Source organism: Bombina bombina, chromosome 5 (assembly GCF_027579735.1).
Source record: "Bombina bombina isolate aBomBom1 chromosome 5, aBomBom1.pri, whole genome shotgun sequence".
Taxonomy (NCBI): Eukaryota; Metazoa; Chordata; class Amphibia; order Anura; family Bombinatoridae; genus Bombina; species Bombina bombina.
Window position 1 is genome coordinate 907,663,508 of NC_069503.1, and position 24,924 is coordinate 907,688,431.

Consider the following 24,924-nt stretch of genomic DNA (forward strand, 5'->3'; position numbering starts at 1 on the left):
ACAAAGGTGCTAGGGTCCCTTCTGGCGGTTCTAAGACCGCGGGGCATAGCAGTGGCGCCTTACCTAGACGACATTTTAATTCAGGCGCCGTCTTTCCAAAGAGCCAAGTCTCACACGGAGATCGTACTGGCCTTTCTGAGGTCTCACGGGTGGAAGGTGAACATCAAAAAGAGTTCTTTCCCCTCACAAGGGTTCCCTTCCTAGGGACTCTAATAGACTCGGTAGAAATGAAAATATTTCTGACGGAGGTCAGAAAATTAAAACTTAACTACTTGCCGAGTTCTTCATTCCATTCCCCGGCCATGTGTGGCTCAGTGCATGGAGATAATCGGATTTATGGTAGCGGCAATGGACATAGTCCCTTTTGCTCGTATACACCTCAGACCACTGCAACTATGCATGCTCAAACAGTGGAATGGGGATTATGCAGATTTGTCTCCTCAAATTCAGTTGGACCAGGAGACCAGAGATTCTCTTCTCTGGTGGTTGTCTCAGGACCACCTGTCTCAGGGAATATGTTTCCGCAGGCCAGAGTGGGTCATTGTAACGACCGACGCCAGTCTGTTAGGCTGGGGTGCGGTCTGGGACTCCCTGAAAGCTCAGCGCTTATGGTCTCGGGAAGAAATGCTTCTCCCGATAAACATTCTGGAACTGAGGGCGATATTCAACGCCCTTCAGGCATGGCCTCAACTAGCTGCGGCCAAATTCATCAGATTTCAGTCGGACAACATCACGACTGTAGCTTACGTCAATCAGGGGGGAACAAAGAGTTCCCTAGCGATGACGGAAGTTACCAAAATAATCAGGTGGGCGGAGGATCACTCCTGCCATCTCTCAGCAATTCACATCCCAGGAGTAGAGAACTGGGAGGCGGATTTTCTAAGTCGTCAGACTTTTCACCCGGGGGAGTGGGAACTCCACCCGGAGGTATTTGCCCAGCTGACTCGGCTATGGGGCATTCCAGAATTGGATCTGATAGCGTCCCATCAGAACGCCAAACTTCCTCTCTACGGGTCCAGGTCCCGGGACCCCAAGGCGGTATTGATAGATGCTCTAGCAGCGCCTTGGTCCTTCAATCTGGCTTATGTTTTTCCACCGTTTCCTCTCCTCCCGCGTCTGGTCGCCAGAATCAAGCAGGAGAAGGCTTCTGTGATTCTGATAGCGCCTGCGTGGCCACGCAGGACTTGGTATGCAGACCTAGTGGACATGTCATCTGTCCCATCATGGACACTGCCATTGAGGCAGGATCTTCTAATACAGGGTCCGTTCAAGCATCCCAATCTAGTTTCTCTATGTCTGACTGCTTGGAGATTGAACGCTTAGTTCTATCAAAGCGTGGGTTCTCTGAGTCAGTTATAGATACTCTGATTCAGGCTAGAAAGCCTGTCACCAGGAAAATCTACCATAAGATATGGTGGAAATATCTTTGTTGGTGCGAATCCAAGGGTTACTCATGGAGTAAGATTAGGATTCCCAGGATATTGTCCTTTCTCCAAGAAGGATTGGAGAAAGGATTGCCAGCTAGTTCCTTAAAAGGACAAATATCTGCTTTGTCTATCCTGTTACACAAGCGTCTGGCAGAGGTACCAGACATTCAAGCGTTTGCTAAGGCTTTAGTCAGAATCAAGCCTGTCTATGAACCTGTGGCTCCGCCATGGAGTTTGAATCTAGTTCTTTCAGTTCTTCAAGGGGTTCCGTTTGAACCTTTACATTCCATAGACATTAAGTTGTTAGCTACCAAAAACAAAACTTTCCAAGTTATCTCTTCTGCTCGAAGAGTTTCAGAATTATCTGCCTTACAGTGTGATTCACCTTACCTGGCCAGCAGCCTCCTGAAATAATTACTGCTCATTCTACCAGAGCAGTGGCTTCCACATGGGCTTTCAAAAATGAGGCTTCTGTTGAACAGATTTGTAAGGCAGCGACTTGGTCTTCACTGCATACTTTTGCCAAATTTTACAAATTCGATACTTTTGCTTCTTCGGAGGCTATTTTTGGGGGAGAGGTTTTGCAAGCAGTGGTGCCTTCCGTTTAAGGTGCCTGTCTTGTTCCCTCACTTCATCTGTGTCCTAAAGCTTTGGTATTGGTATCCCACAAGTAAAGGATGAATCCGTGGACTGGATACACCTTGCAAGAGAAAACAGAATTTATACTTACCTGATAAATTACTTTCTCTTGCGGTGTATCCAGTCCACGGCCCGCCCTGGCATTTAAGTCCGGTAAAGATTTTTTGTTTAAACTACAGTCATCACTGCACCCTATGGTTTCTCATTTTTTCTTCCTAACCTTTGGTCGAATGACTGGGGGGTGGAGCTAGAGGGGGAGCTATATGGACAGCTCTGCTGTGTGCTCTCTTTGCCACTTCCTGTAGGGAATGAGAATATCCCACAAGTAAAGGATGAATCCGTGGACTGGATACACCGCAAGAGAAAGTAATTTATCAGGTAAGCATAAATTCTGGGGTTTTTTTTACTCCCTAAGCTAGAACTAATATTTGAAATATTGGAATATTTTGTTTACCTCTGTAGTTCACAATCAGAAAATAATTGATCTTTCCCACCAGTTTATTATTTTCTTCATAAAGGTGGTAAGAGTCCATTACTCCTGGGAATTACCGTCCCTGCCGCTAGCAGGAGGCAAAGATTCCCAAACACCAAGAGCTCTGTCTAACCCCTCCCACCTCTATGATAGTCTGATCTTTACTGCTGAAGGAAGGTGAAGAATGGTGATGTGAAGATGATTTCTTCGTTGAGGCGTTCTTAGACCCATTTCCCCTCAGAATGCAGTGTTTATCAAGGTGGAAGTTTAAGGTGTTAAGGCCGTGCCTTGTAAGTCACTATCCTTCCAAGGATGTCACAGGGACTTTTCTTTTGTCTCCTCCAATTGGGTCTACAGTTCACTCCTATAGTGTGTCCTCAGCTATTTTTTCAGTACAAGTACAGTGTATGTGTAAAATTTATATATATATATATATATATATATATATATATATATATATATATATATATATATATATATATATATATATATATATATATATATATATATATATATAAAATACATGGCCTGGTATCATATTCATTACATCCTGGGTGATATTATTTAAATTTAACCATTCAGATGCTATAAAGTTCTAAAGTACCATTGTTTTTTTCATACAGGTGTTGAGAGTCCATGTTTCCTTACTCATGGGAATTGCTTCTCTACCGCTAGGAGGCAAAGTTTACCAAACTCCAAGAGCTCTATATAAACCCTCACACATACCTCAGTCTTTACTTTGCCTCCATTGTTGGTGGTTGAAGATGTGCAGTATTCATCATAAAGAGGGGTCTTTCATCTTTGGAATGCCCCGTTGCCCTCAGAGTACAGTGGTTGTCGGAGGGATATTCCTGAAGTATGGTCCTTTAATACTACGGTTTCGCCTTATGGGTTCTCTGTAAATTCGGTCAGAGGGATTCATATTTTGCCTTCCTTTACAGATCGAGTATATACTCCTATTTCCATTACCTCTGCTGATATGTTTCAGTACTGGTTTGGCTTTCTAATGCTATAGTGGACAACTGTCTTTGGGCAAGTACCATTTTCTTCTTAGGCATTGAAATTGGTGTCCGCTTATCTGAACCTTCAGTCTCTCTCTTTCCCTACAGTGGCTCAGTGTATGGAAGTATTGGGTCTCATGATTGCAGCCTCAAATTCAATCCCTTTTGCTTGGTTTCACATGAGGCCTCTTCAGCTTTTTATGCTACACCAATGGTGCCGGGATTATTTTAATTTATTAATAAAATCCCGGCACCATTGGTGTAGCATAAAAAGCTGAAGAGGCCTCATGTGAAACCAATTTATCTCAAAGAATATTTCTAGATTTCAGTACAAGTCAGTCTCTGGCTTGGTGGTTGAATCATTAAATTATTCAGGGGGCTTCTTTTGCTCGTCCTACCTGGTCAGTGATCACTACAGATGCAAGTCTTTCAGGTTGGGGAGCAGTTTGGGGGTCTCTGACAGCACAAGGGGTTTAGAGTCCTCGGGAGGTGAGGCTTTCTATAAATATTTTAGAACTCCATGCTATTTTCAGGGCCCTTCAAGCTTGGCAAAGTCAGACAATGTGACAGTAGCTTAAGTCTATCACCAGGGGGAACTCGCAGTTCCCTGGCCATGAAGGAAGTGTCTTGAATTCTTTCCTGGGCAGAAACCAATTCTTGTCTGATTTCTGCTGTTCATATTCCAGGATTGGTCAATTGGGAAGCAGACTTCCTCAGTCACCAGTCTCTTCATCAGGATGTATTCACTCTAATAGTGAACCTTTTGGGGTCTACCAGAGGTTAATCTGATGGCCCTCTCATTTGAAAAACAAACTTTCTAGGTACTTATCGAGGTTCAGGGATCCACATGCTGTAGCAGCGGATGCTCTAGTAATTCCTTGCTCTTTTCAGCCTGCCTATCTTTTTCCTCCTCAGGTTCCTCTTCCCAGAGTAATTTCCAAAATAAAGCAGGAGAAATCCTTTGTATTCCTGATTGCCCCAGCGTGGCCATGTAGGATTTGGTTTGCAGTTCTGGTACAGATGTCCAGTTGCCTTCCTTGGCCTCTTCCTCTTCGGCCAGACATTCTGTCTCAAGGTCCCATTTTCCATCAGGGTCAAAAATCTCTAAACTTGATGGCATTGAAATTGAACACTTCGTTACGAAACATAGTGTTTTCTCAGATTCTGTTATTGACAGGCTTATTCAGGCTCGTAAGCCTGTGTCTAGGAAAATCTATTACATTGTTTGGAAGACTTACATTTCCTGGTGTGTGGTTCAGGGTTTTTCTTGGCATTCTTTTCAAATTCCCAGGATTCTTCAGTTTTTGCAGAAAGGTTTGGATTAGAGCTGCAACAACTAATCTATATAATCGATAATCTATGAAAAAAGTTGTCAACGAATCTCATTATCTATTAGTTGGTCTGCAATTAGTTGGTTTGCACACCGCACCAGCTGCTTCACTCCGATGAACTCCTGCACATGGTATTGTGTTTTATGCTTATGTCCTTAGCCTAAAAGACGTCTACAGACTACTTTTCACTTTTTCAGGACAGTATAAGTTTATTTTTAAGTTTTCATCTACTGGCTTATGAGCAACCCAGAAATAATAGGATTGTTTGAATAGTTTATATTAAATTTGGTAATATATCAGGCAAAGCATAGTCACAAATCACCTAACTTAGATTGATGGGAGTTATTTGAATTGATGTCCACTATTTTCTGTTTGCACAATTATTAGCTGATTGCTTGCTTTTGCTGATTGTATGTACTGTATGGATAAATGTGTAAGGCTTTGTCCTGTTATTGATATAGTCCTTAGCGCTTTTGACTTGTTTTTTTTTTTTTTATTTATTTTTTTTAATATTTTTTAAATACATTGTTGTTTGTGCAAGGTTAAACCTCTATAAGTATATATTTGTTATTTTAAGAGCGGACTAGATCTTTTTTTCCCTTACCTTATAGCTGGTTATTTACCATTGCATATAGAATTTTAAGATTTTTTTTATGTTAGAATGAAGTCCAGGCTTACTTTGAGAGGCCCCTTGCCAAGGAGGAAAATACTTTGCATTGGCGGAGCTAACAAAGATAAATATCCCACTTTGGCAAAAATGACGAAACCCTACTTAGGCAATTCTAGCACCTCAACACCATCCGAGTGCCTCTTCTCTGCTGTAGGCAAAAAATAAAGCCAGAATCAGGTAGGTGCACGTAGACATTTTTTGCATTTCAATGAAAAATGAATAAAATGTTATATGCCTTTTTCTAGTTCTACCTCTTTTCAAACCGTTTGTTATAAAAATGTGCTTAACAATTGGACAGTTGTATTAATTTAAAGTTTTAGTCTGAAGTTTTATATTTGTAACACTCAATATGTGGATTTTATTTTAAATAGAGGAAAACATTTTTTTTGCCCTGTCAAGGAGAGGTCAAGGATAAAGGTGTTCAGAATTTATGGAAGAATTAAAGGGATTTTAATCCCAAATTTTTCCTCAATGGATAGTTCCTGGAAGAGAGGGACATAGGAAAGTATTGGCAGTGCAATTTTAATCTCCTCTCTGGAGTTTTGCTCACAAGCTTGCCATGGTGTCGCTGGGACAGTTACTTTAGCCGCCTCATGAAGATGTACTCCCTAAGTATGTCCTATACTTTTTGTTACAATATAGTGTGGGTTCTCTACTGTATCCTGATTCCATTGGGATAAGATAAGTGGAGGGAACTCATGATGGTTTTTATGGTAGCGGCCCTTTTAAACTGCAGCTAATAATACTGTCCGCCATTTTTAGTGCACCTCTTTTTGAAGGTGGTAAGAGCACTAAGAAAGTGCCTGGCTTCTAGTTTGATAGATCTCAAATTGGAAGTGTTTTGTGGAGTGAGGGTTAAGGATTTTCCGCCTTACTGCTCTTTTGGCACACTATCCACCATCTTGCTGTCAGACTTACAGGGCATTAGTGCGCATGAGGAGTCAGGGCTGTCCATATTGTTGTCATAGCTATCAGAGGGGGTAGGACCCTATGCCAGAGGGGCCGTTTAATTGGCATTTTACTGAATGAGTAGTCTCATCATTTTGGGGAAACATTTGTTATACTTGCTGTACTGCCGTTTCCTTAGCTCCTTTATTCAACATGCAAAGTTTCTTAAGCTATTAATGTCTCTATATCTTTGGGGCTATTTCTCTGTATGCTCGGTGCACCTCTTAGGTTTACTTATATATTACCCTGCATCCTGCTCTGTATCTCCTTTTTCTTCTTAAATGGAAAGAGTCCACAGCTGCATTCATTACTTTTGGAAAAATAAGAACCTGGCCCCAGGAGGAGGCAGACAACCCAGCGAAAGGCTTAAATATTCCTCCCACTCCCCTCATCCCCCTTAGTCATTCTTTGCCTTTCGTCCTATTAGGATGGCAGAGAAGTGTCAGAATTTTTAATTTTTGTTTTAGTCTCTTATGGAGGGTAGTACTCTTCGGCATGGGACAGGAGTTTTAAGTAGTCCTGTCAGTCTCTCAGCGAGGTCTTTGGATGAAAGTTAGAGTCCGGAGATTCAGGGAGTTTCCTGCAAAACCATCCCGACTGATATTAACAACTCCTCAAGCAATCAGCGTTGTCTAACTTCGCTTCGCTATCTACTTTCTTCTCTCAAGTCCATGGCGGATGCGATGCTACTATCCTTCACACTTGAAGGGCTATGTTCCTGTTCCATGGCGTAGATTCTGGTAAGATTGTTTCATTTTACTTAATTTGCAATGTACTGTAATGTGAATGTTTCTTGAGAGGCTACCACCTTGCGGGTCTAACTATACATAAGGGTCTCAGTGTGAGTCTCTCTTAGTATCTTGGAATTGAAGGTTAATAGCTCCTGAGGGGGATTATTCAACAGGGTTTTTTTATTATCATGTTATGTGATTCAACCTGCTTATGTGCAATGTTTACTGGGCTCGTGGTTGGAACATTGAGGCCTTTGGAAGTGTTGCAGCCTTTTGGTTGGGCGTGCTTGTTTGGACTGTACGGTTCACCTTGTGTTTGGGCGTGGCTACGTTACGTTCCATATCCGCATTCCCGACCGCGTGGTGAAGATGCCGTTTTAGTTTTCACTACTTTAGTCAATATTTAAATATCCTCTATCTAATTATGGAGGATTCTGATGCTGAGACTGTGTTAATTTCAGATTCAGTTACAGAGGATACTGAGACTATTTTGAATTCAGGTTCTGTGTCTTGTGATGAAGCTGGAGTGGCCTCGTTGACGCCTATTAACCAGTTTTGTTCCATATGCCGTTTCAGAGCGCCTGGTTCCTCGGGGAATCAAGGGACTGCTGAGCCATCCACCTCTGGGGGTCCTGTCCTCCGAGAGGCGAGTTCCCTACCAAATCATACATCTGCACATGCGGTTAACCCAGTTTATGGTTCCTTCATGCTGGGTAGCGTGTTTCCCCCAATGTTAATTTTGGCAGCAAATTTCTATTTAGTCTTAGTCTTTTGACTAAAATTCCATTTTAGTTTTAGTCGTATTTTAGTCATCTGCATTGTTTTAGTCGACTGAATCTCCAGTAGATTTTAGTCGTCTAAATCTCCAGTAGATTTTAGTTGACTAAAATCTTAGGGGTGTAGTTAAAGTGTAATGCATTATTTAAGCATTTCTCTATAATTTGCAAACTGATTATATACTCCAGGAGTAAACATAACACCTGTTAATATTTATGATATTAAGGTTTAAACATGCAAAACAGACACAGATTTAGCCATTGTGATATGTAACCTCTTTATTAAGCTTAAAATTAAATAAAACCAAGTTTCATAAACAAACAGAAGTGTAACTTTAAAATATAAAACAAAAAACCATGTAAACTGTATTGGCTGTATTGAACAAATTACCCATAATAAAAACTTTAACGGTTCTCTGTTACTAATTAAAACAAGTATTAAGTAACTCAACAAAAAGTTTCTGCAGCTAGCACAGGCACAGCGCATAACTTAAACCCATATTCGTGGGTTATGCTTATTTCTATAGGAAGAATCAATTCATTGTTCACAGATTTGAAAATAATTTGGCAACGATATTAGCACTGCTCCAGAACTTCCAAACTCATTATATACTCCTGGAGTAAAGGTTTATTAACCTGTTTCTATTTATGGTATTAAGGTTTGAACATGCAATACAGATTTAACAGATTTACCTGTTGTGGTATATAACATGTCTTTATCTTAAAATTTAATAAAATTAAGTTTCTCCAACATTGGTGTGTCCGGTCCACGGCGTCATCCTTACTTGTGGGAATATCTCTTCCCCAACAGGAAATGGCAAAGAGTCCCAGCAAAGCTGGCCATATAGTCCCTCCTAGGCTCCGCCCACCCCAGTCATTCGACCGACGGACAGGAGGAAATATATAGGAGAAACCATATGGTACCGTGGTGACTGTAGTTAGAGAAAATAATTCATCAGACCCGATTAAAAAACCAGGGCGGGCCGTGGACCGGACACACCGTTGGAAAGTAATTTATCAGGTAAGCATAAATTCTGATTCAAGGTCCGTTCCAGCATCCAAATCTAGTTTCTCTGCGGCTGACTGCTTGGAGATTGAACGCTTGATTTTATCCAAGCGGGGTTTCTCTGAGTCGGTCATAGATACTTTGTTTCAGGCTCGAAAGCCTGTCACTAGGAAAATTTATCATAAGATATGGCGTAAATATCTTTATTGGTGCGAATCCAAAGGCTACTCATGGAGTAAGATCAGGATTCCTAGGATTTTGTCCTTTCTCCAAGCAGGATTGGAGAAGGGGCTATCAGCTAGTTCCTTAAAGAGACAGATATCTGCTTTATCAATTCTACTGCACAAGCGTCTGGCAGATGTTCCAGACGTTCAGTCGTTCTGTCATGCTTTAGTTAGAATCAAGCCTGTTTTTAAACCTGTTGCTCCGCCATGGAGTTTGAATTTAGTTCTTAAAGTTCTTCAAGGGGTTCCGTTTGAACCTATGCATTCCATAGATATTAAGCTTCTATCTTGGAAAGTTCTGTTTTTAGTTGCTTTCTCTTCGGCTTGAAGAGTTTCTGAACTATCTGCATTGCAATGCGACTCACCTTATCTTGTTTTCCATGCTGATAAGGTGGTTTTGCGTACCAAACCTGGATTCCTTCCTAAGGTTGTTACTAATAGGAATATCAATCAGGAAATTGTTGTTCCTTCTCTGTGTCCTAATCCTTCCTCTAAGAAGGAGCGTCTGTTGCACAACTTGGACGTGGTTCGTGCTTTGCAGTTTTACTTGCAAGCAACCAAAGATTTCCGTCAAACATCTTCTTTGTTGTCTATTCTGGAAAACGTAGAGGTCAAAAAGCTACGGCTACCTCTTTCTTTTTGGCTGAAAAGCATCATCCGTTTGGCATACGAGACTGCTGGACAGCAACCTCCTGAAAGGATTACAGCTCACTCTACTAGAGCGGTGGCTTCCACTTGGGCTTTTAAAAATGATGCTTCTGTTGAACAGATTTGTAAGGCTGCGACTTGGTCTTCACTTCATACCTTTTCCAAATTTTACAAATTTGATACTTTTGCTTCTTCGGGGCTATTTTTGGGAGAAAAGTTCTTCAAGCAGTGGTGCCTTCTGTTTAACCATCTGTTTTGTCCCTCCCGTTCATCTGTGTCCTGTAGCTTTTGGTATTGTATCCCACAAGTAAAGGATGAATCCGTGGACTTGTCGTACCTTATAGAAGAAAAGTAAATTTATGCTTACCTGATAAATTAATTTCCTCTATGGTACGACGAGTCCCCTGCCCGCCCTGTCATTTTAAGACAGATTATATTTTTTTTTATTTTAAACTTCAGTCACCTCTGCACCTTGTAGTTTCTCCTTTTTCTTCCTGTACATTCGGTTGAATGACTGGGGGGTGGAGCTAACATATACATACATACATATACATACGTACACATACATATATACACATAGCTCTGCTGTGGTGCTCTTTCCCACTTCCTATTAGCAGGAGGATAATATCCCACAAGTAAAGGATGAATCTGTGGACTCGTCGTACCATAGAAGAAATTAACTTATCACGTAAGCATAAATTTACTTTTTGTAGAGTTGCTAGGTTAAGGGAACCAGAGCGGTCTGCCTTTAACCCCTTCATGCTTGAGAAGGTTGGATTTATCACACAGGGAGAGTCAACAGCTCCTGCCCATGCTCTCCGGTGGGTGGCCCTAAATTTAAGTTCTTTTTCTTCTGGCACCTTTTTCACCCTAATATTTCTCCTACTGTTCCTTGTTCCTTCAGCAGAATGACTGGGGGATGAGGGAAGTGGGGGAGGTATTTAAGCCTTTTGCTTGGGGTGACTTTGCCTCCTCCTGGTGGCCAGGTTCTATATTCCCACAAGTAATGAATGCAGCTGTGGACTCTCCCTGTAATCGAAGGAAAGGAAATTATCTGGTAAGTCATAATTTATGTTTTGTGCTACTCTTTCACAATCTGGATGTGGTTTGAGCCTTGAAGCATTATGTTGCTTTTACTAATGATTTAAGACAAACTTAGTTTGTTCACTTTGGTGCTAAGCGAAGCCATAAACCTTCTGCTGTATCTTTAGCTTCATGGTAAAGCTTATAATTTGTGAAGCTTACTTGAAGGCAGGTCAGACCCCTCCTAATTGGATTACTGCTTATTCCAGGAGTAATGGATTGTGGACTCTTACCACCTTTATGAAAGAACATATTGTTAATGCTTACCTGTTAAATTAATTTCCTTCATTGTGGCGAGTCCCCCCCCCCCCTTGCTTCTTTGGCTCTTTCCTTTTTCTTACCTCATCTTGCTTCGCAATGCTTTAGACTTATTTTGCCGGCTCCTATATCTTTTGCCCTTTATTTCTGTTACTACCTTTTCGGATTGGATATACGTCAGATTAACTGCCATAGAGGTGTGAGGGGTTATCTAGAGCTCTTGGGGTATGGTATTGTTTTCCTCCTCCTAGTGGCAGGAAGGTCATTCCCAGGAGTAATGGATTATGGACTCTTACCACCATGAAATAAATTAATTGATCAGGAAAGCATACATTATTTTTTTTTACGTTTATTTTTTATTTTTGCATACCTTACAATGTTTGTGGCTAGGTATTAGGGATTTAGGAGGTTGAGGGGGGCGTTGCTGTTTTGTGGGTAAGCTCTCTCTTTCACACACATGTTCTAGGTATAAATTAAAATTTAAATGATCCTATACCAATAGAAAATGTATTCTGTTTAATTATCCACCACTAGCATTATCAAAATTTGCATTGGTTTTATTTGGTCATATGAAGTAACAGCACCTGGTGGTACTGTCAATAATACCTTAAATGCATCCCCTTCAAGAAATTAGAAATCAATTAATTAGTTATGACTTTGCAGGAATGTATTGTACTTTATCATATGTTGTCTGACGTTTTTATTTTTTTGTGTGTCCTATAGGCTGGTCAAGAATCTTTTCGTTCAATCACTCGGTCGTACTACAGAGGCGCAGCAGGAGCTTTATTAGTGTATGATATTACAAGGTGGGAGAAATTCTACTTTTTTGTACTTTGTTTAATCATGTATCCATTAAAACCTTCACTTAAAGGGGCACTAAAGTCAAAATTAAACTTTCATGATTCAGAAAGAGCATGCAGTTTTAAAGGATCAGTAAATACAGTAGATTTGCATAATCCACAGATGAATGATAAAAAGACAATTAGTCTGATCTTTAAATTAGTAGATTTTTTTTCTTTTCTTTCCTAAGATATGAGTCCACGACATCCTCATTTACTGTTGGGAATATCACTCCTGGCCAGCAGGAGGAGGCAAAGAGCACCACAGCAAATCTGTTAAGTATCTCTCCCCTTCCCGCAAACCCCAGTCATTCTCTTTGCCCCTGTCAATTGAGGAGGTGAATTTTTGGTGTCAGAAGAAAATTGGATTCTTCGCTACAAGTAAGATTTTATAATTTTGAAAGCCAGAGTATGTTTACTCTGATCTTTCAAGTGTTCTGGGTATAGATGTAGTCCACGTTAATCTCTTCAGTAAAGTTGTGGTGGCTTTAAAGCAATTAGGAACTTGTGAGGTGGGCCTTACTGCCTAAAATAAAAAGCCAGAGTAGGTTTGCTCTGATCTTTCTTTTTCTCTACAGGTCTCTGTGAGGAGTGTCTTCCTCTCATACCTGGTAGGGTGTCGTCCTGCGGGACGGCTAGATACAAGTAAGTGCCTTTTCTTTCATGTAAGTAGCAAGAGTCCATGAGCTATTAATGTATGGGATATACATTCCTACCAGGAGGGGGCAAAGTTTCCCAACCCTCAAAATGCCTATAAATACACCTCCTACCTCACTCATACCTTAGTTTTACAAACGTTGCCTCCTTGTGGAGGTGGTGAAGCAATATGTGCTTGATTTTCTTCTATGATAGGTACTTCTAAGCATAGTGAAGCCTAGTTCCTCTCAAAGTACAGTGTTTGCCTGAGGGATGTGAAGGAAGTATTGCCTGTTGACTACATGTTGTCACCTATGGGAAATCTATTCTAAGGATCTCTGTAATCGGTCGCAGGGATTCATCGGCTGCCTCCCTTTACAGATCGACATACTTCTCTACCATTACCTCTGCTGGTTTGGCTGTCTGCTATATGTGGATGGGTGTCTTCTGGTAAGTATATATAATTTTTAAGACACTCTCAGCTATGTTTTGGCACTGTTTTAAATGTATATTGTATATATTTGCCGTGAGTCAGGTCTGTGTATTTCCCTTTGCAGTCTAACAGTTTCAGCATGGAAATTGTTTATGGGAGTTTTTAGTCAGAATGTTACTTTTTATTGCGGTATTTTTGGCATCAAAATTTTTGGCGTGAAGTCGCGTCTACCGTGACGTGAGTCGCGTTTTCTTGCGACTTGATGCAAGTTGTTTTTTCTTAAACGGGGAGAGTCCACAGCTGCTTTCATTACTTTTGGGAAATATAGAACCTGGCTACCAGGAGGAGGCAAGGACACCCCAGCGAAAGGCTTAAATAACTCCCCCACTTCCCTCATTCCCTAGTTAGTCATTCTTTGCCTTTCATCACAGGAGGTTGGCAGAGAAGTGTTAGAAGATTACGGATTAGTCTCTTATGGAGGTTAGTACTCTTCAAAATGGGACTGGAGTTTTAAGTAGTCCTGTCAGCCTCTCAGTGAGAGCATGGATGAAAGATAGAGTCCTGAGATGCAGGGAGAGTCTTTCTGCAAAACCATCCCGACTCATTAACAGCTCCATAAGCAATCAGCGTTGATGAGTTTCGCTGCCTGCTTTCTTCACTCAAGTCCATGTCAGAAGTGACACTATCTGTCAAACTTGAAGGACCGTGTTACTGTTCCACAGCATAGATTCCGGTAAGATCGTTTCATTTTACTTTCATTGTGGATGTAATGTAAATGATAAAAGACGGGGTCTCAGTGGGACTCCATTATCTTTATAGATTCAAGGGTTATCTCCTGAGGGGGGGGTTATTGAGCAGTGGGGGACTTTAATTATGTTTGTGATTCTGTCTGCTTATGTGTAGAAATGTTGGGGCTCATGGCTATTACGGAATGTACAATTTTTTTAGAGCTACGCGGTTCTTGTGGACTGGCGTGCTTTTCTTTGGCCTACAGGTCGCACCTCGTGACAGGGCGTGGTCACATTTTTCATTCTCCATTTCTGTATCGTGTTCGACTGGTGGTGGAGAGGACCTGTTTCTCTACTTGTCTGGGTCATAGGTGATGAGTGCCCCAGCCATTTGGGGGGGGGTGAGGTGCCAGTTATTTTTGTCCAAATTTGTCTAGTCAAGTTATGGAGGATTATGATTTTTCTGAGGATTTTTCTGACTCAGATTCTGTTTTCTGCTTAGATTGTATTCAGGCCCGGGTAATCCAGCCCAATAATTTATGTTCCGTATGCCATAATAGAGTGCTCTTTTCTCCCTCTGCGGAGAGATTGGAGACTGAGCCTTCCGCCTCTGAGGATTCTGTGTCCCGTGAGGCGCGGTCCCTGGAATTTTCTGTTCCTACGCAAGCAGTTGTCACAAATTCCTTTACCCCCTTTCTGGGAGGATTTTTCTTTCCACCAGAGGTTGCTGCTCGGTTGTGCATGGACATTTTAGTGGCATTGGTGCATTTACAGCTTCTTGAGGGCCAGCGCAGAGCTTATCCGTGTCCTCTTTTCCTGATGGGTCTTTCCTCTGGGACACTGCTTCTTTCTGAGGCTTCATGGGTATACCTGGCAGGATCGGGGCCTTCAGTTGCCCCGCCGGAGATGAGTTTTGCCTTTCGAGTCAGACGTGTCTGCGTGTATTGCTGCGGCAGGTACTGGAGGCTTGGGAGGATTTTAGTCTTCATTTGCCTCCGGATCCTCAGTCTTCTGATGGCGTGGGGAGGGATGTGAATCCTAATCCTTATTGTTTTTGTGTATCTAATCCCAGTTCTGGTCTCTGACAGGCTGGCCCTGTTAGTATTTCTATTCCTTTTTGGCGTTTCACCTGTGGGTGCTGCCTGCTTTATTTTGATCCGGTTAGGATTTGTTTCTTTTATTTCCGGAGCTCGAGACCGTTATCTTCCTTTAAGGAAATTATTTTCTTCTCTGGGATTTTGATAGTTGCAATTTTATGATCGCGATGGTTGTTGCTTCTGGCGGAAGTCACAAAATAAACAAAAAAACTAAACAATGTTAAAGGGACACTAAACCCATTTTTTCTTTCTTTCATGATTCAGATAAAGCAGGCAATTTTAAGCAACTTTCTAATTTACTCCTATTATCAATTTTTCTTTTTTCTCTTGCTAGCTTTATTTAAAAAGCAGGAATGTGATGCATATGAGCCAGCCCATTTTTGGTTGAGAACCTGGGTTATGCTTGCTTATTGGTGGGTATGTCATCCTCCAATAAGCAAGTGCTCTCCATGGTGCTGAACATAAAATGGGCTGGCTGCTAAGATTTACTTTCCTGCTTTTAAAATAAAGATAGCAAGAGAACGAAGAAAAATTGATAATAGGAGTAAATTAGAAAGTTGATTAAAATGTCATGCTCAATCTGAATCATGAAAGAAAAAAATTGTGTTACGTGTCCCTTTAAGACAATGTTTAAGCCTCAGAGCTTATTTGTCTGTTTGTTTGGCCTAGCCCTGCTAGGAGTTGGAACTTTCAGTTAGCTCTTGAATAGTTTGTTGTACCCTGGTCAGCAGGCTAGTCCTGGTTGGGTACTAGTCCACTCTGTATTATTTTGAGGTTTGTATCAGACATGTTGTATCCTTGACAACAGGCTTGTCCTGTTTGGGTACTAAGTTTGCTTCTCGTTAAGAGGTTGTTTTCTTGTATTACAAGTTATAGGAGGCCCTTCTTTCCTAGATGTCAGGTTGGTCCTAGTTTTGTTTCATCTTGGTGGGCTGTCCGACGGTTCTTACTTTATACTAAGTGTTTTGTCCCTGCATAGCTTGCATGGTTAGCTGGGTTTACGAATCCTGCTGTGGCAGTGTATTTGTAGTTCCTGAGGTCCTTTGGACAGGAGCTGGAGTCCTCTTCTGAGGGGGATCAGATGAATGCTTGGAGATCTTCAGTACCTTGTGAGGGGGTGATTGTTCCCCTCTATTGGTACTCCTTTGTGGATCTAATTATTCTATTGTAAGATCTCCTTCGCCAGTGCTTTTTCTCTCTTTTGAGGTTTTCTGCCCTTTTCGTTCCCCCTTTGTCCTTTGGGGTAGGACTTCCGGTCATCTGGTTGAGGAGACCCGGTTCTTCGGGACCGCTTTTTCCTTGCAGTATCCTCTTTAATCCTTATACTTGGGGATCTTGGGGATTGTTATGCAGTCTCTCTTGCCGTCGCCTACTAGGAGTTTTTAGAATGATTGTTCATTCGTTAATTCCTTGTGCAATAGGTTTTCCGGGGGTTGATCCAGTTTGGACCTTTAGAGACTGTCATGTTTCTCAATCAGGGATTAATTTCCAAGGTTGGAATTCTGATCTCTTGGCTCTTTTTTTTTCATCAGACTTTGTAGGTATTATCCTAGAAGCCCTTTGGGGCTGAGTGTCCTGTCACTGGGATACATCTTTAGAGATCACAGTTCTAGACCCCATGGGGGTTTGGCAGTGATTGCATCAACTCTGGTGCAATTTCATTTCTAGAAAGATTATCTTGTGGTTGTTCAGCAAGATTTTGGCCTTTTGATCTGGCTCCTGCTTTTTGGTGTCCGGATTATTAACCTAGCCCATGTCTTTGACTTGGCATTTGGTTGTTCTGTTTCCAGATTTTAATAGTCTTGGATATGTCCGGTTTGGTTTCCCAGACTTGGGGAACTCTCCTTATTCCTACTGGGGCGGTTCTTTCTTCTGGAGAGTTGGTCCTGGAACTTTCTTTACTGGAATATTCCTGGATTTCTTAGTTTTCCTTCTATTTGGAAGGATCTGGTCTACAGTACCTACCCAGTTGACTCCTCCTAAAGTAGTTTCTTTCATGTAATTGGCAAGAGTCCATGAGCTAGTGACGTATGGGATATACAATCCTACCAGGAGGGGTAAAGTTTCCCAAACCTCAAAATGCCTATAAATACACCCCTCACCACACCCACAATTCAGTTTTACAAACTTTGCCTCCTATGGAGGTGGTGAAGTAAGTTTGTGCTAAGATTTCTACGTTGACATGCGCTTCTCAGCATTTTGAAGCCCGATTCCTCTCCGAGTACAGCGAATTTCAGAGGGATGTGAAGGGAGTATCACCCATTGAATGCAATGTTATTCCTCATGGGAGATCTATTTCATAGGTTCTCTGTTATCGGTCGTAGAGATTCATCTACTACCTCCCTTTTCAGATCGACGATATACTCTCATGTACAGTGGGGCAAAAAAGTATTTAGTCAGCCACCAATTGTGCAAGTTCTCTCACTTAAGAAGATGAGAGAGGCCTGTAATTTTCATCATAGGTATACCTCAACTATGAGAGACAAAATGTGGAAACAAATCCAGACAATCACATTGCATGTTTTGGAAAGAATTTATTTTCAAATTATGGTGGAAAATAAGTATTTGGTCAATATCAAAAGTTCATCTCAATACTTTGTTATATATCCTTTGTTGGCAATGACAGAGGTCAAACGTTTTCTGTAAGTCTTCACAAGGTTGTCGAGCAGTAATGTTTTGGGGCTGTCGCTGGGCAACACGGACTTTCAACTCCCTCCAAAGGTTTTCTATGGGTTGAGATCTGGAGACTGGCTAGGCCACTTCAGGACCTTGAAATGCTTCTTACGAAGCCACTCCTTCATTGCCCGGGCGGTGTGTTTGGGATCATTGTCATGCTGAAAGACCCAGCCATGTTTCATCTTCAATGCCCTTGCTGATGGAAGGAGGTTTGCACTCAAAATCTCACGATACATGGCCCCATTCATTCTTTCATGTACACGGATCAGTCGTCCTGTTCTCTTTGCAGAGAAACATCCCAAAGCATGATGCTGCCACCCCCATGCTTCACAGTAGGTATGGTGTTCTTTGGTTGCAACTCAGCATTCTCTCTCCTCCAAACACGAGTTGTGTTTCTACCAAACAGTTCTACTTTGGTTTCATCTGACCATATGACATTCTCCCAATCCGCTTCTGGATCATCCAAATGCTCTCTAGCATACTTCAGACAGGCCCGGACATGTACTGGCTTAAGCAGGGGGATACATCTGGCACTGCAGGATCTAAGTCCCTGGCGGCGTAGTGTGTTACTGATGGTAGCCTTTGTTATGTTGGTCCCAACTCTCTACAGGTCGTTCACTAGGTCCCCCCATGTGGTTGTGGGATGTTTGCTCACCGTTCTTGTGATCCTTTTGACCCCACGGGGTGAGATCTTGCGTGGAGCCCCAGATCGAGGGAGATTATCAGTGGTCTTATATGTCTTCCATTTTCTAATTATTGCTCCCACAGTTGATTTATTCACACCAAGCTGCTTGCCTATTGCAGATTCAGTCTTCCCAGCTTGGTGCAGGTCTACAATTTTGTTTCTGGTGTCCTTTGACAGCTCTTTTGAGTGTGACTGTTTGAGGTTGTGGACAGGTGTCTCTTTTTTACTGATAACAAGTTCAAACAGGTGCCATTAATACAGGTAATGAGTGGAGGACAGAGGAACCTCTTAAAGAAGAAGATACAGGTCTGTGAGAGCCAGAAATCTTGCTTGTTTGTAGGTGACCAAATACTTATTTTCCACCATAATATGCAAATAAATTCTTTCCAAATCAGACAATGTGATTGTCTGGATTTGTTTCTTCATTTTGTCTCTCATAGTTGAGGTATACCTATGATGAAAAGTACAGGCATCTCTCATCTTCTTAAGTGGGAGAACTTGCACAATTGGTGGTTGACTAAATACTTTTTTGCCCCACTGTACCATTACCTCTACTGATAACTGTTTCAGTACTGGTTTGGCTATCTGCTATATGTGGATGGGTGTCTTTCGCTAAGTATGTTTTTATTACTTAAGACACCTCAGCTATGGTTTGGCACTTTATGCATTAATATAAAGTTCTAAATATATGTATTGTACTTATATTTGCCATGAGTCAGTTTCATGTATTTCCTTTTTGCAGACTGTCAGATTCATATTTGGGGAAAATAAACATATTAAGAAAAATTTCTTACCTGGGGTTTAAAATTGACTTCCTTTTTCTTTGCAAATTGTGGGCAGGATTAGGCCTGTGGGTGCGCCAAATGCTAGACTTTATTGCGTCATTTTTGGCGTGAAAGTACGTCTGTTGACGCAAGTTAGTCATTTCTGGCGTCATAGTTGACGCAGAGTTCCTTACACAAGGTTGCGTCATTAATGACGCGAGTGTCCGGACGTTGTTGGCGGCAAAAAAATTTGTTACATTGTGCGTCATACTTGGCGCCAAATTTTTTCATTATTTTTTCACCCCATTGCTATTTGCCTCTTGCCTTTTTCTATGTCAGAGGGCTATGCTATTTGCATTTTTTCCCATTCCTGAAACTGTCATATAAGGAAATTGATAATTCTGCTTTATATGTTGTTTTTTATTTTACATTTTGCAAGATGTCTCAATCTGATCCTGCCTCAGAAGTATCTGTTGGAACTTTGCTGCCTGATATCGGTTCTACCAAAGCTAAGTGCATTTGTTGTAAACTTGTGGAGATTATATCTCCGAATGTCATTTGTAAGAGTTGTCATGATAAACTTTTACAAGCAGATAATGTGTCCATCATTAATGGTACATTGCCGGTTGCAGTTCCTTCAACTTCTAATGTACATGATATACCTATGAATTTTAAAGAATTTGTTACCGTTTCTATTCAGAAGGCTCTGTCTGCTTTCTGCTTTCTAATAAATGTAAAAGGTCTTTTAAAACTTCTCATAAGGTTGATGAAATTTTAAATGACCAACAACATAATGAATTATCCTCCTCAGAGCATTGTCTCTCAGGGGTATCGAATAGGATTCAGAGTAAGACCTCCTGTGAGAAGATTTTTCTCACACATCCCAGCAAATCCAGTAAAAGCTCAGGCTTTCCTGAAGTGTGTTTCAGACCTGGAGTTATCTTGGGTAATCATGCCAGTTCCTTTTCAGGAACAGGGTCTGTGGTTTTATTCATATCTATTCATTGTCCCAAAGAAGGAAAACTTATTCAGACCAGTTCTGGATCTGAAAATTTTGAATCGTTATGTAAGAGTACCAACTTTCAAAATGGTAACTATAAGGACTATTCTGCCTTTTGTTCAGCAAGGACATTATATGTCCACAATAGACTTGCAGGATGCATACCTTCATATTCCGATTCATCCAGATCATTATCAGTTCCTGAGATTCTCTTTTCTAGACAAGCATTACCAATTTGATGGTCTTCCGTTTGGCCTAGCAACAGCTCCAAGAATCTTTTCAAAGGTTCTCGGTGCCCTGCTCTCTGTAACCAGAGAGCAGGGTATTGCTTTTTCCTTATTTGGACGATATCTTGGTACTAGCTCAGTCTTTACATTCTGCAGAATCTCACACAAATCAACTATTGTTGTTTCTTCGGAAACATGGTTTGAGGATCAATTTACCAAAGAGTTTCTTGATTCCTCAGACAAGGGTCACCTTTTTAGGATTCCAGATAGATTCAGTGTCCATGACTCTGTATCTAACAGTCGAGAGACGTTTAAAATTGGTTGCAGCCTGGCGCCACCTTTTGTCTGTCATTCCCTTCAGTGGCTATGTGCATGGAAGTTTTAAGTCTCATGACTGCAGCTTCAGACGCAATCCCCTTTGCTCGTTTTCACATGAGACCTCTCCAGCTTTGTATGCTGAATCAATGGTGCAGGGATTATACAAAGATATCACAATTAATATCCTTGAATCCCAATGTTCGACACTCTCTGATGTGGTGGTTAAATCACCAGCGTTTAGTTCAAGGGGCTTCTTTTGTTCGGCCAGCCTGGACTGTGATCACAACAGATGCAAGTCTTTCAGGTTGGGGAGCTGTTTGGGGATCTCTGACAGCACAAGGGGTTTGGAAATCTCAAGAGGCGAGATTACCAATCAATATTTTAGAACTCTGTGCAATTCTCAGAGCTCTTCCCTTTTGGCCTCTGTTTAAAGAGAGAACTGTTCATTTGTTTTCAGACAGACAATATTACAACAGTGGCATATGTCAATCATCAGGGTGGGACTCACAGTCCTCAAGCTATGAAAGAAGTATCTTGGATACTTGTTTGGGCAGAATCTAGCTCCTGTCTAATCTCTGTGGTGCATATCCCAGGTGTAGACAATTTGGAGGCGGATTATTTCAGCCGTCAGTTTACATCCGGGGGAGTGATCTCTCCATCCAGATGTGTTTTCTCAGATTGTTACGATGTGGGGTCTTCCAGAGATAGATCTGATGGCCTGTCAGCTAAACAAGAAACTTCCCAGATACCTGTCCAGGGATTTTCAGGCAGAAGCAGTGGATGCATTGACACTTCCTTGATATCAACCTGCTTATATTTTCCCGCCTCTAGTTCTTCTTCCAAGAGTGATCTCCAGAAGCATCATGGAACAATCGTTTGTGTTGCTGGTGGCTCCAGCATGGCCTCACAGGTTTTGGTATGCGGATCTTGTTCGGATGTCCAGTTGCCAACCTTGGCCACTTCCCTTAAGGCCGGACCTTTTGTTTCATGGTCCGTTTTTTTTTACAACAGGATCTCAAATCCTTAATTTTGAAGGTGTGGAAATTGACGCCTAGTGCTAAGTCATAGATGTTTCTCTGACTCAGTGATTAATACTATGTTACAAGCTCGTAAATCTGTCTCTAGGAAGATTTATTATCGAGTTTGGAAGACTTACATTTCATGGTGTTCCTCTCATAAATTCTCTTGGCATTCTTTTAGAATTCCTAGAATTTTACAGTTTCTTCAGGATGGTTTGGATAAGGGTTTGTCTGCAAGTTCCTTGAAAGGACAAATCTCTGCTCTTTCTGTTTTATTCCACAGATAAATTGATAAACTTCCTGATATTCACTGTTTTGTACAGGCTTTGGTTCGTATCAAGCCTGTCATTAAATCAATCTCTCCTCCTTGGAGTCTTAATTTGGTTCTGAAGGCTTTGCAGGCTACTCCATTTGAGCCTATGCATTCTTTGGATATTAAACTACTTTCTTGGAAAGTGTTGTTCCTTTTGGCCATCTCTTCTGCTAGAAGAGTTTCTAAGCCATCTGCTCTTTCTTGTGAATCTCCTTTTCTGATTTTTCATCAGGATAAGAAATTTTTGTCCCTTTCTTGTGTCCTAATCCTAAGAATTCTTTGGAAAGATCCTTGCATTCTTTGGATGTGGTGAGAGCTTTGAAATATTATGTTGAAGCTACTAAAGATTTCAGGAAGACTTCTAGTCTATTTGTTATATTTTCTGGTCCTAGGAAAGGTCAGAAGGCCTCTATTTCCTTGGCTCTTGATTCATCAAGCTTATTTGGAGTCGGGTCAGGCCCCGCCTCAGAGGATTACAGCACATTCTACTAGATCAGTCTCCACTTCATCAGTCTCCACTTCGTGGGCTTTTAAGAACAAAGCTTCAGTTGATCAGATTTGCAAAGCAGCAACTTGATCCTCTTTGCATACATTTACTAAATTTGCTTCTTCAGAAGCGGTTTTTGGTAGAAAAGCTCTTCAGGCAGCTGTTTCAGTTTGATTCTTCTGCTGATGTTTTAAGTTTTTCTTGTCATTAAAGAATAAACTTATATTTTGGGTTGTGGATTATTTTTTCAGTGGAAAATTGCTGTTTTTTATTTTTATCCCTCCCTCTAGTGACTCTTGCGTGGAGTTCCACATCTTGGGTATTAATATCCCATACGTCACTAGCTCATGAACTCTTGCCAATTACATGAAAGAAAACATAATTTATGTAAGAAATTACCTGATAAATTCATTTCTTTCATATTGGCAAGAGTCCATGAGGCCCACCCTTTTTATGGTGGTTATGATTTTTTTTGTTTAAAGCACAATTATTTCCAAATTCCTTTGATGCTTTTTACTCCTTTCTCCAACATAGGTGTGTCCGGTCCACGGCGTCATCCTTACTTGTGGGATATTCTCTTCCCCAACAGGAAATGGCAAAGAGCCCAGCAAAGCTGGTCACATGATCCCTCCTAGGCTCCGCCTACCCCAGTCATTCTCTTTGCCGTTGTACAGGCAACATCTCCACGGAGATGGCTTAGAGTTTTTTAGTGTTTAACTGTAGTTTTTATTATTCAATCAAGAGTTTGTTATTTTAAAATAGTGCTGGTATGTACTATTTACTCAGAAACAGAAAAGAGATGAAGATTTCTGTTTGTATGAGGAAAATGATTTTAGCACCGTAACTAAAATCCATGGCTGTTCCACACAGGACTGTTGAGAGCAATTAACTTCAGTTGGGGGAACAGTGTGCAGTCTCTTGCTGCTTGAGGTATGACACATTCTAACAAGACGATGTAATGCTGGAAGCTGTCATTTTTTCCCTATGGGATCCGGTAAGCCATGTTTATTACGATGGTAAATAAGGGCTTCACAAGGGCTTATTAAGATTGTAGACTTTTCTGGGCTAAATCGATTCAGTTTTAAAACATATTTAGCCCTGAGGAATCATTTTATCTGGGTTTATTGATATTATAATATCGGCAGGCACTGTATTAGACACCTTATTTCTCTGGGGCTTTCCCAAAGCATAAGCAGAGCCTCATTTTCGCGCCGGTGTGGCGCACTTGTTTTTGAGAGGCATGGCATGCAGTCGCATGTGAGAGGAGCTCTGATACTTAGAAAAGACTTCTGAAGGCGTCATTTGGTATCGTATTCCCCTTTGGGTTTGGTTGGGTCTCAGCAAAGCAGATACCAGGGACTGTAAAGGGGTTAAAGTGTTAAAACGGCTCCGGTTCCGTTATTTTAAGGGTTAAAGCTTCCAAATTTGGTGTGCAATACTTTTAAGGCTTTAAGACACTGTGGTGAAAATTTGGTGAACTTTGTACAATTCCTTCATGTTTTTTCGCAATTGCAGTAATAAAGTGTGTTCAGTTTAAAATTTAAAGTGACAGTAACGGTTTTATTTTGAAACGTTTTTTGTACTTTATTATCAAGTTTATGCCTGTTTAACATGTCTGAACTACCAGATAGACTGTGTTCTGAATGTGGGGAAGCCAGAATTCCTGTTCATTTAAATAAATGTGATTTATGTGACAATGACAATGATGCCCAAGATGATTCCTCAAGTGAGGGGAGTAAGCATGGTACTGCATCATTCCCTCCTTCGTCTACACGAGTTTTGCCCACTCAGGAGGCCCCTAGTACATCTAGCGCGCCAATACTCCTTACTATGCAACAATTAACGGCTGTAATGGATAATTCTGTCAAAAACATTTTAGCCAAAATGAACCCTTGTCAGCGTAAGCGTGGCTGCTCTGTTTTAGTTACTGAAGAGCATGACGACGCTGATATTAATATCTCTGAAGGGCCCCTAACCCAATCTGAGGGGGCCAGGGAGGTTTTGTCTGAGGGAGAAATTACTGATTCAGGGAACATTTCTCAACAGGCTGAACCTGATGTAATTGCATTTAAATTTAAGTTGGAACATCTCCGCATTCTGCTTAAGGAGGTATTATCCACTCTGGATGATTGTGAAAAGTTGGTCATCCCAGAGAAACTATGTAAAATGGACAAGTTCCTAGAGGTGCCGGAGCTCCCAGAAGCTTTTCCTATACCCAAGCGGGTGGCGGACATTGTTAATAAAGAATGGGAAAGGCCCGGTATTCCTTTCGTCCCTCCCCCCATATTTAAAAAATTGTTTCCTATGGTCGACCCCAGAAAGGACTTATGGCAGACAGTCCCCAAGGTCGAGGGAGCGGTTTCTACTTTAAACAAACGCACCACTATACCCATAGAGGATAGTTGTGCTTTCAAAGATCCTATGGATAAAAAATTAGAAGGTTTGCTTAAAAAGATGTTTGTTCAGCAGGGTTACCTTCTACAACCAA

General features: G+C 41.3%; 1 protein-coding gene across 1 annotated transcript in view; it reads left to right on the forward strand.

The window, feature by feature from the left end:
* RAB2A (RAB2A, member RAS oncogene family) overlaps nucleotides 1–24,924 on the forward strand; it is a 424,400-nt gene that overhangs the window by 230,241 nt on the left and 169,235 nt on the right. The window contains exon 4 of the mRNA XM_053715067.1: nucleotides 11,938–12,020. Coding sequence (XP_053571042.1) covers nucleotides 11,938–12,020 — 83 coding nt within the window. The remainder of the gene's footprint in view (nucleotides 1–11,937; nucleotides 12,021–24,924) is intronic.